At 42.0% G+C, this 18247-nt stretch overlaps 1 protein-coding gene across 2 annotated transcripts in view; it reads right to left on the bottom strand.

Moving 5' to 3' along the window:
- The window catches only part of PIR (pirin), a 99469-nt gene that overhangs the window by 11536 nt on the left and 69686 nt on the right, over window positions 1-18247 (bottom strand). The window contains exons 7-8 of one of the 2 annotated variants that reach the window (XM_018043860.1): window positions 16078-16122; window positions 6447-6529 (exon numbers count right to left, since the gene is read on the bottom strand). In XM_018043860.1, the coding sequence (XP_017899349.1) occupies window positions 6447-6529; window positions 16078-16122 (128 nt within the window). The remainder of the gene's footprint in view (window positions 1-6446; window positions 6530-16077; window positions 16123-18247) is intronic. The other variant, XM_018043861.1, reaches the window with a different exon arrangement.

Genomic DNA, 18247 nt, shown 5'->3' with positions numbered 1-18247 from the left:
AAAAACATTACCAGAAAGTGAGATTTAACAGAACTTAATCACATGCAATTATTCTTACTTGATTTCATTGTTTATACTTCTTAGGTCAAGTGAAAGTGAAAACAATGAACTGTTACCAGTTTCTGAAGATTAATGGTTTATTTGACCTACTCCTTTTCCTATTTGGAACCAGTCTGTTGTTCCATGTCTAGTTCTAACTGTTGCTTTCTGACCTGCATATAGGTTTCTCAAGAGGCAGGTCAGGTAGTCTGGGATTCCCATTTCTTTCACAATTTTCCACAGTTTATTGTGATCCACACAGTCAAAGGCTTTGGCATAGTAAAAAAGGCAGAAATAGATGTTTTTCTGGAACTCTCTTGCTTTTTCCATGATCCAGCAGATGTTGGCAATTTGATCTCTGGTTCCTCTGCCTTTTCTAAAACCAGCTTGAACATCTGGAAGTTCACGGTTCACGTATTGCTGAAGCCTGGCTTGGAGAATTTTGAGCATTACTTTCCTAGTGTGTGAGATGAGTGCAATTGTGCGGTAGTTTGAGCATTCTTTGGCATTGCCTTTCTTTGGGATTGGAATGAAAACTCACCTTTTCCAGTCCTGTGGCCACTGCTGAGTCTTCCAAATTTGCTGGCATATTGAGAGCAGCACTTTCACAGCATCATCTTTCAGGATTTGAAATAGCTCAACTGGAATGCCATCACCTCCACTAGCTTTGTTCATAGTGATGCTTTCTAAGGCCCACTTGACTTCACATTCCAGGATGTCTGGCTCTAGGTGAGTGATCATACCATCGTGATTATCTTGGTCTTGGAGATCTTTTTTGTACTTTTTTGTTCTTCTGTGTATTCTTGCCACCTCTTCTTAATATCTTCTGCTTCTGTTAGGTCCATACCATTTCTGACCTTTATCGAGCCCATCTTTGCATGAAATGTTCCCTTGGTATCTCTAATTTTCTTGAAGAGATCTCTAGTCTTTCCCATTCTGTTGTTTTCTTCTATTTCTTTGCATTGATTGCTGAGGAAGGCTTTCTTATCTCTTCTTGCTATTCTTTGGAACTCTGCATTCAGATGCTTATATCTTTCCTTTTCTCCTTTGCTTTTTGCCTCTCTTCTTTTCACAGCTATTTGTAAGGCCTCCTCAGACAGCCATTTTGCTTTTTTGCATTTCTTTTCCATGGGGATGGTCTTGATCCCTGTCTCCTGTATAATATCATGAACCTCCGTCCATAATTCATCAGGCACTCTATCTATCAGATCTAGTCCCTTAAATCTATATCTCACTTCCACTGTATAATCATAAGGGATTTGATTTAGGTCATACCTGAATGGTCTAGTGGTTTTCCCTACTTTCTTCAATTTAAGTCTGAATTTGGCAATAAGGAGTTCATGATCTGAGCCACAGTCAGCTCCTGGTCTTGTTTTTGTTGACTGTATAGAGCTTCTCCATATTTGGCTGCAAAGAATATAATCAATCTGATTTTGGTTCCAAATAGGAAAAGGAGTACATCAAGGCTGTATATTGTCACCCTGCTTAGTTAACTTCTATGCAGAGTACATCATGAGAAATGCTGGACTGGAAGAAACACAAGCTGGAATCAAGATTGCCGGGAGAAATATCAATAACCTCAGATATGCAGATGGCACTACCCTTATGGCAGAAAGTGAAGAGGAACTAAAAAGCCTCTTGATGAAAGTGAAAGTGGGGAGTGAAAAAGTTGGCTTAAAGCTCAACATTCAGAAAACGAAGATCATGGCATCTGGTCCCATCACTTCATGGGAAATAGATGGGGAAACAGTGGAAACAGTGTCAGACTTTATTTTGGGGGGCTCCAAAATCACTGCAGATGGTGACTGCACCCATGAAATTAAGATGCTTGCTCACTGGAAGAAAAGTTATGACCAACCTAGATAGCATGTTGAAAAGCAGAGACATTATTTTGCCAACAAAGTTCCGTCTAGTCAGGCTATGGTTTTTCCAGTGGTCATGTATGGATGTGAGAGTTGGACTGTGAAGAAGGCTGAGTGCCGAAGAATTGATGCTTTTGAACTGTGGTGTTGGAGAAGACTCTTGAGGGTCCCTTGGACTGCAAGGAGATCCAACCAGTACATTCTAAAGGAGATTAGCCCTGGGATTTCTTTGGAAGGAATGATGCCAAAGCTGAAACTCCAGTACTTTGGCCACCTCATGCGAAGAGTTGACTCATTGGAAAAGACCCTGATGCTGGGAGGGATTGGGGGCAGGAGAAGAAGCGGACGACAGAGGATGAGATGGCTGGATAGCATCACTGACTCAATGGACATGAGTCTGAGTGAACTCCAGGAATTAGTGATGGACAGGGAGGCCTGGCGTGCTGCAATTCATGGGGTCGCAAAGAGTCTGACACGACTGAGTGACTGAACTGAACTGAATGGTTTATTTTACTATGAATTTTTATACATCAGCAAAATGTTGTCTCTAACTTTAAATGGTACTCTTTAATTGGCACCATTCACAGGGAATACATTAAATTAATACAGATTAACATTTAATTAAAATAAAAATTGAAAGACAAATTTGTTAAAGAGTACCATTACTCTCAAGTATGGTTTTAGTGGCATCAAAGAGGAATTGATTGTCTACCTTGACAAACTCCAAGTAAGTCTGTTAACCCATGAGACTTTCTCAATAGGACACTAGTACAAACACGAGTTTAAAGGTGAGACCAAGCCTTCACATCAAATCCATGTGCTCCTGGTCAGGGAGCCATCTTGGCAACCTGGATACTAACTGTGTACCTTGCTGCCAAGGCAGCACAGGGAGCCTGAATGCTCAGAACATAGGCTGTTCAAGGTGGCCATTCCAGTCCAGGCTTCAATGTCCAGAGTAGCCTGGGGTTGAGCTCCATCTCTAAGAACAACATAAAAGTTAAGGCCATTTTGAAGTCAGTGCTGGGGTTTGGGCTTCTTCTCAGAAGTCAGAGTCTGGCTTAACAACTCCTCAGTATACAGCAAGCCCCCTGCAGTTGCTTCCCCTCCTGTAAGACTTCAGAGTGCAGTCACAAAAGATAATCCACACTCTGAGTGAAAAGAGCTCCCCGTGGCCTTAAATGTGCTGGTCCAAGATGTGGTCTACATCAACTCTTCCCTGCCCTCCTCACCTAAGGACTGGCCATTCTGGAGAAACCCACCCAGACTCCTGGGCCACCAGGGAGACAGGCATGAGGGCGAAGACACAGATTGAGAGGCAGAGGAAGAGCAGGAAGAGCAAAACAGAGGAAATCCAGGGACTACCTATCAGCTCCTCATTCCTGCCCACAACTCCGTGCCCCGGGGAACAGGGGAGAACCGTGAAGGCACAGGTCATTCTTTCATCCTCAGGCTATGCCTAGTCCTGAGTGAAGACACCTCTGGGCTGGAGCCCAATTGAATGAGTCCTTTGAGGCCTTTTTCTAGCTGCAGAAAACTACGCGTCCTAAACCTGAGGGCCTAAGGTATGAATCCTCATTAAGTAACATGTATGTGGCATGACCACCTGTCACGTCAAGTGTTTAGATCAATGAACTTTCCAGCTATCATCACTGGACACCCACTGTGTGCTAGATTAGGGATAAGCAAAGCTGTCCTTGTAAAGAGCCAGAGAGTAAAGATTTTAGGCTTTGTGGGCCACCCAGTCTCTGTCACAACCACTTACCTGTGGCATGAAAACATCCACAGACAAATGGAAATGAATGGGTGTGACTGGGATTCAATGAGACTTTAGGAAAAGTTTACATCTGGTCTATTGGGAATAAATTACTGATCCCCATGCTATATGTGGCCTAGACTCTTGACCTGCATAATCACACATAGTCTGACAGCCCCATGCGGCTGGCATCATTATTTCAAATCTGCAGACAAAAAAACTGAACAAAGCCCAGGGGGGTTGAGAACTATGTCCAAAGTCACATGGCTAATGAGTGGCAAAGCCAAGATTCACACCGTCACAGGCTCTTCCTGTGGTGTCTAAGGGGGACTGTCTACTCTTCTTGGATATAAATAATACACGCTCATGTAAAGGCTAATTTTTGGAACTAAGACCTCTTCCTAATGTCTTGATGGCTCAAGCTACACTTACATACAGTCAAAATTACAGATGGGCATGTAACAGAACCATGCCCCTGGGTCATGAAACTGATGGCTTCAGCCAACCTTTTTTTTTTTTTTTTTCAGTTTTTCTTTTTTTAATTTTTAGTTTACTTTACAATACTGTAGTGGTTTTGCCATACATCAACATGAATCTGCCACGGGTGTACACGTGTTCCCAGTCCTGAACCCCCCTCCCTCCTCCCTCCCCATACCATCCCTCTGGGTTATCCCAGTGCACCAGCCCCAAGCATCCTGTATCCTGCATCGGACATAGACTGGTGATTCGTTTCTTATATGATATTATACATGTTTCAATGCCATTCTCCCAAATCATCCCACCCTCTCCCTCTCCCACAGAGTCCAAAAGACTGTGCTATACATCTCTGTCTCTTTTGCTGTTTCGCATACAGGGTTATCATTACCATCTTTCTAAATTCCATATATATGCGTTAGTATACTGTACTGATGTTTTTCTTTCTGGCTTACTTCACTGTGTATAATAGGCTCCAGTTTCATCCATCTCAACAGAACTGATTCAAATGTATTCTTTTTAATGGCTGAGTAATACTCCATTGTGTATATGTACCACGGCTTTCTTATCCATTCATCTGCTGATGGACATCTAGGTTTCTTCCATGTCCTGGCTATTGTAAACAGTGTTCAGCCGACTCTCTTCCATCTCACTGCCTCCCTATTTCTGGCTCCCCTCACATCTTCATTCTGTTGTTCTGCTTCAGCTTCAAAATCCTGATCACCTGCAGTGTGCCCTGTGCTACATCACAGAGAGGCCTGCAGTTGTCAAGTTAAACCAGGTAATGTTACAGACTAACCTGGTGTCAGGAGGGTCTCTGGCTTAATATATAGCTTCCATGCCTCTTTTGTGCATTGGGTGGAAACAGATGAAATCGCCATTTTTGTAGGTCAGACGTGGCAGTTTCATACAGTTTAACCTAATAACAGTGAGCACAGACCCCAAGATATGCATTTCCTCTAGAGCTCCTGGGCCTCTGCTTCCCTTTACTTCACTGCTCCTGGAAGTGCCACAGAGAATTAAAGGAGCAATAGGGGAGCAGTCAGCAAAGGCAGGCCTCCTCACACCCACTGAATTCTACCATGCCAGAGTCGGAGGGCTGGCGGTCAGTCAGATGGCCTCTCTGCCAGTCACCTGCATGCTGACACAGTTTTAATCCCTATGTTTCAAAATTCAGCTTTGCAGGAGCTTTGGCACAACTGTCTCCTCAATTTTCCTTATAAATGGCACAAAGCAGCCATATGGGCCTCATAGGCTCACAGGATGACTTGTGAGCGACTTGTCCAAAGGAATAAAAGAAGGAACACGAGGAAGAAATCTATCAACGAAGATTAAAAAGCTCCTTGAAAATATCATAAACTTTACTTACAAAGCAAGGATTCAACACAAAAGGACTACGAGATAGAGCATATATTCTCAGTTCGACATGGGGCTGAATTTCAAAGGGCTCCATGGGACTGTGTATGGAGATCTACATTTATACCCCCAGAGTGCTGATCCATTTTCACTTATGCTAAAGATAAAATCAATCAAGTGTATAAAGAAAGAAAAAGTAAGAGACAAGGAGAGCTGTTGCCTCAGATTCAAATTTCTAGGGGTAAACAATTCGGACTTTTGATGATTCCTAAAGATGAGGAATCAGTATAGATAATACCTTAAAATAAACCACTAGAAATAACTGAAGTTAATGAAACTGGTTGATAAACTTGTGGCACAGTTTCTTTCCCTGAGGAAGAGAAAAAATTATTCAGGTACACAGGAGACTTGGGCATTTCTTTTTTTTTTTGGGCATTTCTTTAGAAACTGGAAACTAGTAGAAAGTACAAGTTAAAAAAGATTAAAGCAATTTAAGTGTCCATCAACAGATTAATGGATAAAGACAATGTGGTACATATATACAATGTAATATTACTCAGCCAAAAAAAAATGGAAGTTTGCTATTTGTATCAACATGGACTTAGACAGCATTATGTTAATTGAAGTAAGTCAGAAAGAGAAAAAGAGATACTATATGATAATACTTTATAGAGAATCTAAAAAATACAATAAACCAGTGAATATAACAAAAAAAGCAGACTCACAGATACAGAAAACAACTAATGGTCACCAGGGGTAGGGGAGGGGTAATACAGGGATGAGGGATTAGGAGATACAAACCATTGGGTGTATTCTTGAAATAGGCTCAAGAATGTATTGTACAACATGGGGAATATAGCCAAAATTTTGTAATAACTGTTAATGGAAAGTAACCTTTAAAATTATACTAAAATTTTTTAAAACAAAAAAATTTTTGAAAAAAGAAATATTTTTAATTTTACCTTGTTCTCCACATGGACACTGTCACCTTCTCCCAGCACGGCTGTGTGATGAGGTTCTATTTTTTGCTGTGCATCATCGGGTCCTACAAAAAAGACGACCCACTTAATTTAGTCCTCACGATGGTACATTTCTCATATGATTACAAATTTGGTTAACTACATGGCATCACGATATTAATTTCAAGTTCAGAAATAACAGACTTAGGAATCTCTTGGTTGATGGTATTTACAATTATTAAAGTCCAAAACTGGCTTGTTTCCCAATGTAGAAAAGGAGATGAATCCAATATTGTGTTTCTACTTACACTTTTAATGTAAGTAAAAGCTTAATTAATAAGCGAAGTCCTTGGCATCATATGCTAATGAGAGTGTTTCCTTGGGTCAATTATAAACCTAAGATTTTTTCTTTTTTCTTTTTTAAATTATGAAAATATAATAACACATTTACAAATACAGAACAAAGTTACATGTGTGTGTGTTAGTCGCTTAGTCACTTTGCAATCCCATAAACTGTGGTCTGCCAGGCTTCTCTGTCCACGGAATTTTTCAGGCAAGAATGCTGGAGTTAGTTACCATTTCCTCCTCCAGGGGATCTTCCCGACCCAGGGATTGAACCTGCATCTTCTGGGTCTCCCTCACTGCCAGGCAGATTCTTTACCACTGAGGCACCTGGGAAGCCCAGCAAGTTCAGGTTGGGTGTATTTCCATCCCTTCTATATTGAGGCTCACAGATGAAATAATACAAAATGCAATTGTGTGTTAAAGGCAACAAAAAAGGAAAAAACAAAGTTCAATGAGAGAATAGGGACTGTAGAATTCTTCAGGATCAAACAGACCAACAGAAGGCAAAACAAGGATGAAGGGCCTTCTAGAGAAGAGGACAGACTGTGAGGGGCTGGGAATATGCAGGGCATGCCTGGGGGAATGGGGAACCTTCTATCATTTCTGGAACATTCTTTTGGGAGGAATGATGGCAATGAAGACTGGCTTCAGCTCAAGGAAATACACTCTGAGGAAAGGATGTGTGTGTGAAATGGTTAGATCTGTGTTTTGGAGAAATATCTGAAAGCAGAGCACAGAATAAAGTGGAGGAGGCAAGACTGGCTAGAATGAGCTGTTAGGAGTTTATTCTAATAGTCTAACTGGAAATGAATTCCAGTCTGAGCCTGGAGAGTGAACAGAGGAAGGGGTGGGTTTGAGAAAGACCTGTGCATGGACAACAGAGCGAAGATTTCAAGCATGACGTCTGGAGGACCCACCTACATGACGCTCCAGGCTAGAAATAAAGGCATTCACCTGACATGATAGAGCTATAGCTGAATAATCAAGGTGGAAGTGCTAATTTAAATGAAAACAAGAGCTTGAGGAATTACCATATAAACAGAAACATTATTTGTGAATTTTGTGAATACTGACTGGAGTTCAACGATAGCCATATTTTCTAGAGAAGTCCTCCCTTTTACCTACACTTTGGAGATAACCTATATGAAGCAGAAAGGTTCACTGTGATGCTTGCAAATGTGAAAGAGGATTCTAAGAGAGGCCTTCTTAACCCAGAGTCAATGTGTTTATTCCCATTGGATAGAATTCAAAGCAGTCACGGGCTTGCATGGGAAACAAATGACATCTTTACTTTCACAAACACCTACCAGAAATGTGGCCTTTCTTTCAGTCATGAATGTAGCCCCCACCCCCCCAAAAAAAAATCATAGCCGTATCAGCTGGACCAATGACTTTGTCTCCAGTAGAAATTATAGATATTTTCTTACCTCACTAGCATTGCAGAGATCTCAAAATCAATTTATGTTAATCACTACTTAACCTAATTTAAATCTGCTTCTGGATGTTATTACAAATGTCATCAGAGAAGCATACATGGAACTATATCATAACTTGTTCTTTGAACCATTTAATGACTTCATTGAATTAAAAAAAAAAAACAAAACATTGTTCAGAGGTGGGGCTTTCAGTTCAGTTCAGTCCAGTTGCTCAGTCGTGTCCGACTCTTTGTGACCCCATGAATCACAGCACACCAGGCCTCCCTGTCCATCACCAACTCCCAGAGTTCACTCAGATGCACGTCCATCAAGTCAGTGATGCCATCCAGCCATCTCATCCTCTGTCGTCCCCTTCTCCTCCTGTCCCCAATCCCTCCCAGCATCAGAGTCTTTTCCAATGAGTCAACTCTTTGCATGAGGTGGCCAAAGTACTGGAGTTTCAGCTTAAGCATCATTCCTTCCAAAGAAATCCCAGGGTTGATCTCCTTCAGAATGGACTGGTTGGATCTCCTTGCAGTCCAAGGGACTCTCAGGAGTCTTCTCCAACACCACAGTTCAAAAGCATCAATTCTTCATCGTTCAGCTTTCTTCACAGTCCAACTCTCACATCCATACATGACCACTGGGAAAACCATAGCCTTGACTAGACGGACCCTAGTCGGCAAAGTAATGTCTCTGCTTTTGAATATGCTATCTAGGTTGGTAGGTTGGTCATAACTTTCCTCCCAAGGAGTAAGCGTCTTTTAATTTCATGGCTGCAATCACCATCTGCAGTGATTTTGGAGCCCCAAAAAATAAAGTCTGACACTGTTTCCACTGTTTTTCTATCTATTTCCCATGGAGTGACGGGACCAGATGCCATGATCTTCGTTTTATGAATGTTGAGCTTTAAGCCAACTTTTTCACTCTCCACTTTCACTTTCATCAAGAGGCTTTTTAGTTCCTCTTCACTTTCTGCCATAAGGGTGGTGTCATCTGCATATCTGAGGTTATTGATATTTCTCCCGGCAATCTTGGCAAATCTCAAAAGGATTCATGGAACAAAAAAGTTTAAGAATCTCTGTCTCAATCCGCCTGCCAACGCAGGGGACACAGGTTCGATCCCTGGTCCAGAAAGAACCCACATGTTGTGAGGCACTAACTCCAAGCACCACAGCCACTGAAGCCCGCACTCTAGAGTCCCTGAGCTGCAACTACTGAAGCCCCTGCACCCAGACCCCACGCTCCACAACAGGCAAAGTCACTGCAATGAGAAGCCCGAGCATCTCAATGAAGAGTAGCTCCAGCTCCCCACAACTAGAGAAAGCCAACTCGCAGCAATGAAGACCCAGCGCAGCCAGAAATTGAAAAGAAAAGAACTTCTGTCTCAGAGGCAGTGGTATGCGAGTTAATGTCTACCAACTGGCCTTCAAGGACAAGGGGAAGAACCAGCCTGATGTGTAGTGTGTGCCAGTTTCCATGGTGTAAATGCTCCTACTGTGACCAGTTTCAAGCTACCAATCTGAGGTCAGGGAAGATGTACACAACCAAATCCTGTGAGCTGCCAAGAGCCAGCCCCAGCACATCACTAAAGGCTTTTTCTCCACCAAAGATTTAGGTCAACAGTTGTCATAGCAGTGAATGATAAACTCCATTGATTTTCCACTCATGCAAGGATGTGGCAATAAAAAAGACATCTTGGAGTCTAAGCATAATCTCATTTAGAGTGGGGTAATATTTTTCACTGTGATAATGGAGCAGCCTTTTATTAAGTGTGCTATACTGAGATTCTCTGTGAGCAATGAACCATGTTGTTATCTCCAACAAATTCGTATGTAACACCCATTACCCATATGGTCTACCCCTAGCCCCTAATTTTATCATGTAGGAAGTTTTATGATAAAGAGACCAAAACAGTTTATAAAGCTCCTTTTACTATGTTTTGATGGAATGAGCTGGCAAGAGACAGCTTTCCAAAAAATGCTGAACTGGGATTTCTCTGCACCTCCTATCAGGGTAGCTTGCTTGGCTGCAGTTCATTGGTCTGTAACAAAATCTTAATTTAGAAACAGAGAGTTCATATTTCCCTAAGAGCATTCATTCTAATTTTATACCAAATGCAATTCTGCCATTCTACTTGATGATCTAGGAGAAGAATCACAGTGTTGATTTTGAAGAGGTTATTTGAAATGCTCCACCGTAAGGCAGATCTTTTTTATAGACACTAGAAGGTTGGGTTTTTCAGATTAATCATTCTAAATGTACCTTAGCTTCTGTAATATTTTATTAAATGTTTAAAACAGGATCACAGAAAGCAAAGACTGATTGTATCTTCATGTCATTTCTATGCTGTTTTATCCACCTGGTTATCTCCTGAACCTAAAATAAGTCTCAAAGAAAATGCATTCTATTGGTTCTGACTACTTTCAATTATAAATCAGGCCAAATCAGATAATAAATAGTTTCCATTGCGAAGCTTCGCCAAGAATGTTAAATCTAATAGTGCAGTTAAGGAAAATTTAATGGAAAACAATTGAATTGCAAATATTTTTGTTTGCCTAAACAGTCATGAAAGGGCAAAATACTTTCAAACATACTTTAAAGTCAGTTTGTGGTTAACTGCTGTGAAACTTCTCCCCAAACACCAGATTTCCTTTTTCTTCTTCTCTTTACAAAAACTGCTATCCCATCTACTCTCTGATCCATACATTCTGGTACTTCTATCATAGATTTTGGTATCATCAATTTTATATGCCAATACTTCGAACTGTAAATGTGAATCCATCTGCCAATTTTTAGAAACTGGATTGGATTGAGGCATATCCATAATGCACCACTGAAATCCTGCTAGATTATCAGCTTCCCCCAATCGTTTACTGTCATCTCTGCCACATTAACTCAAGGGGTTTTCTTGAACAATTCACTTTTACAAAGCATTTGACTTTAGTTGCTCTAGAAATGCGAACTCTTTTCACACTTATTTTGTTAATTTAAATATTATTCAATTAAATCGCATAACTGCAATCACTGGTGCAACTGGCATAAAGCGATTTGAAAACACCTCCTTCAGGTGTCTCAGAATCATACCTGCCTTCTAGTGTGTCTTCCCCACCTTTATTGAGATTCACGGCCTGTGTCGAACTTTTTCATACCCCCAGAACCAAAAGTAAAGGGCAGAGCACATAGTGAGCATGAATTACTACTTATTTAAATAACTGTGAAACATTTTACTACCCACATAAACCAGTTCGTTGTCATCTCAGTAACCACAAACAAATATTTTTAGATTTCTAAATATATTTTCTAAGCCTCAACAGTATACCTGATACTCCTTCTTCTACAGGACTGGCATCCAAGCTGACGAACTGTCCCAAGCTTCAGGCATACAGGATATAAACTCCTCTACCGTGTTGATCTCTGCGTTAATGTGTAATGTCATTTTCATTTCAGCTGCAGGGAAGAGGTTCAGTACTGGTATCCTAGGGATCTGCTGGTTTTCTGATCATGCTGTTTTAATTTTTTTTTAATCATATACCGCAGAAGATTTCAGCTGAGGGCTGATCAAAATACTTGTTGCCTCAATAACAGACTGCTATCAAAGGTCTCTCTCCTGCACCATTTTTAAAGCTACTATTCAACAGTCAGCCTGGAAGACTTGGAAAAAAACACAATGTATCAAAAAATAAGAAGATCCTGGAAAATCATAAAACATTTCAAATATACTCTTAAATAAGGAAGTGCTAATTCTATTTGTCTTATTTTAGGTCTGCTAATTCCATCACTTCTTCAGGGTGTTGTGTGAAAGTCGCTCAGTCATATCTGACTCTTTGTGACGCCATGGACTATACAGTCCATGGAATTCTCCAGGCCAGAATACTGGAGTGGGTAGCCTTTCCCTTCTCCAGGGGATCTTCCCAACCCAGGGATCGAACCCAGGTCTCCTGCATTGCAGGCACATTCTTTACTAGCTGAGCCACAAGGGAAGCCCAAGAATGCTGGAGTGGGTAGCCTATCCCTTCTCCAGTGGATCTTCCCGACCCAGGAATAGAACTGGGGTTTCCTGCATTGCAGGCGGATTCTTTACCAACTGAGCTATCAGGGAAGCCTCAGGGTGTTATTAGCGGGCAATTATATGGCTTCACCCAGAGGAGGAAATGGCAACCCACTCCAGTATTCTTGCCTAGAGAATCCTGTGGACAGAAGAGCCTGGTGGGCTGCCGTCGATGGGGTCGCACAGAGTCAGACATGACTGAAGTGACTTAGCATGCATGCATGCATTGGAGAAGGAAATGGCAACCCACTCCAGTGTTCTTGCCTGGAGAATCCCAGGGACGGGGGGCCTGGTGGGCTGCCGTCTATGGGGTCACACAGAGTTGGACACGACTGAAGTGACTTAGCAGCAGCAGCAGCAGCAGCATATGGCTTCACTATACTCACCATGAACTTCCCTTTTTAAATTTGTTTGAAAAATTATTGATTTATTTTTGGCTGCTCTGAATCTTCATTGCTGCACACGGCTTTCTTGAGTTGCAGCCAGCAGGGGCTACTCTGCAGTTGCAGTGTGTGGGCTTCTCCTTGTGGTGGCTTCTTGTTGCAGAGCAGAGGCTCTAGGCTCAAGGGCTTCAGGATTGTAGCACACAGGCTCAGGAGCTGTGGCTCTTGGGCTCTAGAGTATCACCTCAGTAGTTGTGGCATGTGGCCTTAGTTGCCCCACAGCATGTGGAATCTTCCCAGATCAGGGATAGAACCAGAATCTAACTTAGACAGCTAGTTAATGCCCAGCATTTTCTAACATTCCAACTCCATCTGTTCTTACTCAAACTAAATCTACTGATGTCCATCTTTTAAGTACTTCCTGTATCAATTAATACTTTTAATAGTCCTCTTAAATCTCCATCTATGGAATTCTCCAGACTACTTTCTCCAGCCAAACTGCAGTCTATATATTCCCGCCCCATACGTTAAGTACATATTTATAACATCTATTTCAATAGAATGGAGGTACCTGACATCTTGAAAAAGATAATTACTTGCTTATCAGTTCCTGCCATCTGTGGTTGGCTGGTGCCATCCTGGTTTTATAATCAAGTTAAAATTAAGGCAATAAAGTCAGAGAACAGTTTCGGGATTCTCTCTAGATTTTATAGGTCAGTACACATTATTTCTGCTTTGTTGTTTCTTTTTCTCTAGTGATTTGTTCTTGCCCTTTTGTTTTTCTCATTATCATCTCCATTCGGGGGAGGAGAGGATGAAGGGAAGGAGATAAAATTTAAATGAGGTCATCTGGCCAGTTCCTCATTGGCTGAAGCAGATTCCCAGGAGGGCAGTTTCACGAGCTACATTCATTCTCTCCATGGTCCCCATTACCCTGGACAGATGCAAGTTTGCTCCAGCACTACAGACTGTGACCCCATTTCCTGCCAGATGTTTTACACTTGTGGCTCATGGTCCTGGGAGGTGACAGGGCCAATGGGTAGAGATGACTCAGGAAAATCCTGCCTCACATAGAGAAAAACAAGTGGGTGTGTAAGTCTTTCTTATCCCTCAAGCCACTGAACTCTTTTCACTTGTTAAACTCTTGGACTAAAGGTCGGTCAGGAAACAAGGTTGTACCTACTGGCTGAAACAGGTTTTGAAGATTATCTGCTCATCCTTCTCCCCTTCAACCTCCACAGTGCCATTTAAACTGAACAGATCCAGAGCCTCTCCAAGATGTGCCACTTTGATATGCAGATTGTTTTCAGCTGAAGACAATTGAGGCCCAAAAGATTCCTACCCAAAGGAATTCACATAAGGAGCCTGGGACAAAGAACTATCACCAGAGATAACTTTTTATCTGAATGATCTGTGCGCATGGTATGGCAAACATCTCATGACCCCACATCTGTTCTTGTTATCATCCTGTGAGTCACCCTCTTTGCCTTTGAAGCCCCAGGTCCCTGTTTCATTCTTTAGCTCAGGATGGCATCTGCCCAACTTATCTTATGGGACTCCTGTACGTATGTAATTAAGCTTGTTTTTCTACTGTTAATCTGTCTTATATAGATTTAACTCATAGCCCAGCCAAAAAGAGAACCTAGAACGGTAGAGGAAAAACTTTTCCTTGCCCATAAAACCAGAACCAAATGTGAGCTTTTGGAGAGCCCACAAGCTAAGAAAGGTTTTTACATTTTTTAATGGTTGGGAAAAATCCCAAGAGGAGTAGTTCATGACACATGAAAAATGTATAAAATTCTGATTTCACTGGCCATGGATCAAGTTTCATTGGAACAACAACCCCAATTGTTTATGTATCACCTGTGACTACTTTTGTGCTACAAAGGCAGGAATGAATCACCGCAACAGAAACTGTACAGCCTGCAATGACGAAAATACTTGCTACCTGGTCCTTTGGAGAAAATCTGCTGCCCCTGTCCTTTCACAGTCTACACATTTCTGGTATCCAAACCAGCTCTGAACCCATGAGATTTCTTTATTACTTTCCATTTGTGCATATTATTTTATTTCTCTTGAAATGCTAAGTCAGGGGTGTTACCTCCGTTAAAAAAAAGGCTATTACTCCCCATTTGTAGAAAATATATACTATGTGAAAAACAAGATTTTCAAAAGATCATAAAAAACAAATGATGCTTCATCCCTTCCAGATGGTTAATACAGTTTAATGTGTATGCCAATGGACTTGTGATACTACTACTAAATCATTTACACACTTTCTCAAATGCCAAAAGAAATGAATTTTGCTTCTGAATCATAATTGAAATGCTAATTGGTAATGGAGGAACTAAGCCCATTCCTATGATATAAAATCAAAACACACAAGCTCTGGGTTACCATTATTTTTCAGAAGATTAAATTCAGGCAATGATAACTCCCATTTTGGAGAATATAAAGAATAGTTTAAATAGCTCTGGGTGTGGCCTTCAAGCCCTGAGCAGAGTGTACCAGGAAGCCAGCTGTCTGGGGCTGGGAGTATGTTGTCCAAGGAGGTAGTCATGTCAGGACAGCAAGTTCATTGTCGAGGAGGCTGCACTGCAGGTTGGGGTGGAGAGCCCGCAACCAAAGAGGGTTTCAGAAATGGGATTCCTAGCTTGCATCTTGGAGTGGTCAGATGGTCCGCTCTATTCCCACCACCCCCATCCACACCACCTATCCTCTATGAAGAGCACAGAGTGGGAGAAAGGAGGCTAGTTCTCTTTCTGTAGCTTTTCCCAGAATCACAGTCTGAGGTGCATATTTGAGTCCAAGGAGTTTATCTGGGAGGCAGTCCCAGGAAAGACCAGTCTAGGCAGTGGGAAAGTGAGACAGGAAAGGGAAGGCAGACGAGGAAGGATGTGTTACCAAGGACACATTCAGATGGATAGCTTGAATATAATCCCTCCAGGAAACTCAAGGAAAAGGCCTCACTTTGAGACTTCTCAGAAACACCTGGGACAGCAAATTCACCTTCTTCTACCTCCCAGGATCTTCCCGACCCAGGGATTGAACCCACATCTCTCATATCTCCGGTTGGCAGGTGGGTTCTTTACCACTAGTGCCACCCGGGAAGCCCCTTTATCAGTATGGGGGTTGCCAACAACTTAGCAAGGTGTCAGCCCACATAATCATGGCTAGACCTGACATTTGCACACAGGCTACAGCAAAATGGCTCCTGTCGTGACTGGTGCTGTTATTCTTCTCCCTCGCTGAACATGCTGGAAGCTGAGAGGTGCCCTGCCCTGGGGATACCAGTATGTACTACAGTGTAGAGATGGCTAGTGCCGGACAGGAGGAGGCAAAGGATTCAATCACACGAAAGGTTTCATCTTATCCTTCCTTCCTGGCAGCAGTTTAAATTATATTGCAATTGAACCCAAAGCAGCAGACTCATCACTTACCAATATACACATTTCCAGATATGGTATAAATGAAGCTTGTCCACCCTGAAAAGGGACCAGCGACATTAAAAGGTTAGTGTCCATAATGCCAAAAGGAACAAAAAGATAACAGTATCAAATATTTCACAATTATCTCTATATGAAATATAAATATAAAAGCCTATATAACAGATATAAATGATAAGTTTGGAGATCAAATCTTTTAGGTACATATATTTTTTTACATTTAAGTTCTATAAACAGCTTAGAACACACACACTCCAACATGCATGCTTGCACACACAAATTCATGCACATGTGCACACACGGGCACACGCACATACCACACAGAGCTAAACCTAAATAACCTGAGACCAAATGTTTAAGAACTGCCCAAGCAGACAGTATGCTGCTTCCTGACTGTATATCTACATGCCAACAGCTGTACTAATAAGCAAGCTGTTCCTTCCAGGTAGAACATCACGCTCATAACTACAACTCACCAGTTTGGCTTATCTTCAGCTCTTTGGACCTCCAAGCAGTTTTAAGTGTAAAAAGAATGCTAGAAATGGGCTTCTTTTTACTTAGTTGCATTTTAGTTTCCAGTGAACACTCTCTTTTCTGTCCTAAAACAGAGCATCAGTTCCAGGGATGCAGAGAGGCATAATCTTTGGGGTATGAATGGGCTTCAGATGGCTTGTGCCCTCCTTGGAATTGTTCACAGAATTTTTCAAGTGGATAAGCTTTTCTGCAAAGAGGATACATAGCATTGGCCAGATTCCCACTGTGACCCATGGGCCAAGAACTCAGAAACACAGATGACCCACTATCTGCCCTCTTGGCACCGGCACTGGATCTCCACAGATATTTATGTACTGTCCCTGTGGCCCAGAGGAGATCCTTCAGTGCCACTGAGGGACATGAACGTAGGAGGGGCCAGCTCAAAACAGAATCAGGACATCACTCCGTGTGTCTTTGGTGAAAAAGAAGATTCGCGCAAGGAATGCAGGGTTGTGTCCAAGGTACAAGGGCAGGATCCAGACTGAGGTCTGTGGGAGAGTCAACGTGCTGATAGAGTAAACAAAACCAAGGCAGGCGTGGAAGAATCACAGAAGACAAAGTAGACACTAGGGATGTGGCTGTGCTGCCAGGCGGGTTAAAATGTGCAAGAGGGGCCCACACAATAAGCCATGACTGGTCAAACTTAAACTGAGTCTGGTTCAGAAAACCTAAAGGATGGCAAAACAAAGACAGACACTCAGGTGGATGCTGGATGCTGGTAATTTTTCATCCTCCTCTTTCAGTTTTTCCTCCCCAAGATTTGACTAGAATGCGTTTAAGGGCTCTGGAAGTAAATCTATCTGCTCAGAGCACACTCGCACTTTTGCTTCCTTACTGAACCACTGGCTCAGTCTTCTGAACTTGACCTCCCATCGTCTGGAGAGCAGCTACCACTCCCGTGAACTGGTTGGGAGTGGAGACAGAAGAGGATCTTCATGTTGTGTGCAATACGGAAGAGGGAGGTTCATGCTAGATGCTGAAAACACATGCTAGCCGTTCCCAGCCCATAAATATCATTAACAATTTCATATTTATGCTTTCAGTTTCTTTTTTTCTTTTTTCTTTGGGGGGGGGGAGCGGCGTGGGGATGCACCATACAGCATGTGGGATCTTCTCTGACCAGGGATTGAACCTATGCCCCCTGTACCGGAAGCCAGGAGTCTTGACCACTGGACCACCAGGGAAGTTCCTTTTTTTCTTTTATGCACTGTATATTATTTGCCTAAAAACTAGAACTCATTATTCTATTTTGGATACCTTTCCATGTCAAAACATAGAGAAATAACCCACTTTGGGGAAAGCCTACAAAGCATTCCATTGCAAGAACGTGTTGTAACTGACATAACAGATCCTCTGCTCATGGTTGAAAGGTATTAAAAAATTAATGGTTTCTGAGTTTCACAGAACCTCAAAGGTCTCAATTGCCCAAGTGGGTTTTTATTTGGAATCATTGTGATTGTTCCAATATCATTTTTCCTCCACCTCCTTTGCTTCATTCCTCCTCATCCTCCAAGCAGAAAATTAGTCCACACATAAGTGTCTTGGTCTGTTTTCTTTCCCTTTTTATCTTTTTAAATCTTTTATCCAGAAGGACCAAATGGCCGGGTCAATGTACTATGTGCATTCACCT

Source organism: Capra hircus, assembly GCF_001704415.2.
Source record: "Capra hircus breed San Clemente chromosome X unlocalized genomic scaffold, ASM170441v1, whole genome shotgun sequence".
In the NCBI taxonomy this organism is placed as follows: domain Eukaryota; kingdom Metazoa; phylum Chordata; class Mammalia; order Artiodactyla; family Bovidae; genus Capra; species Capra hircus.
Note: the sequence above shows the minus strand (reverse complement) of the source record. Positions and strands in the feature narration are given on the sequence as shown.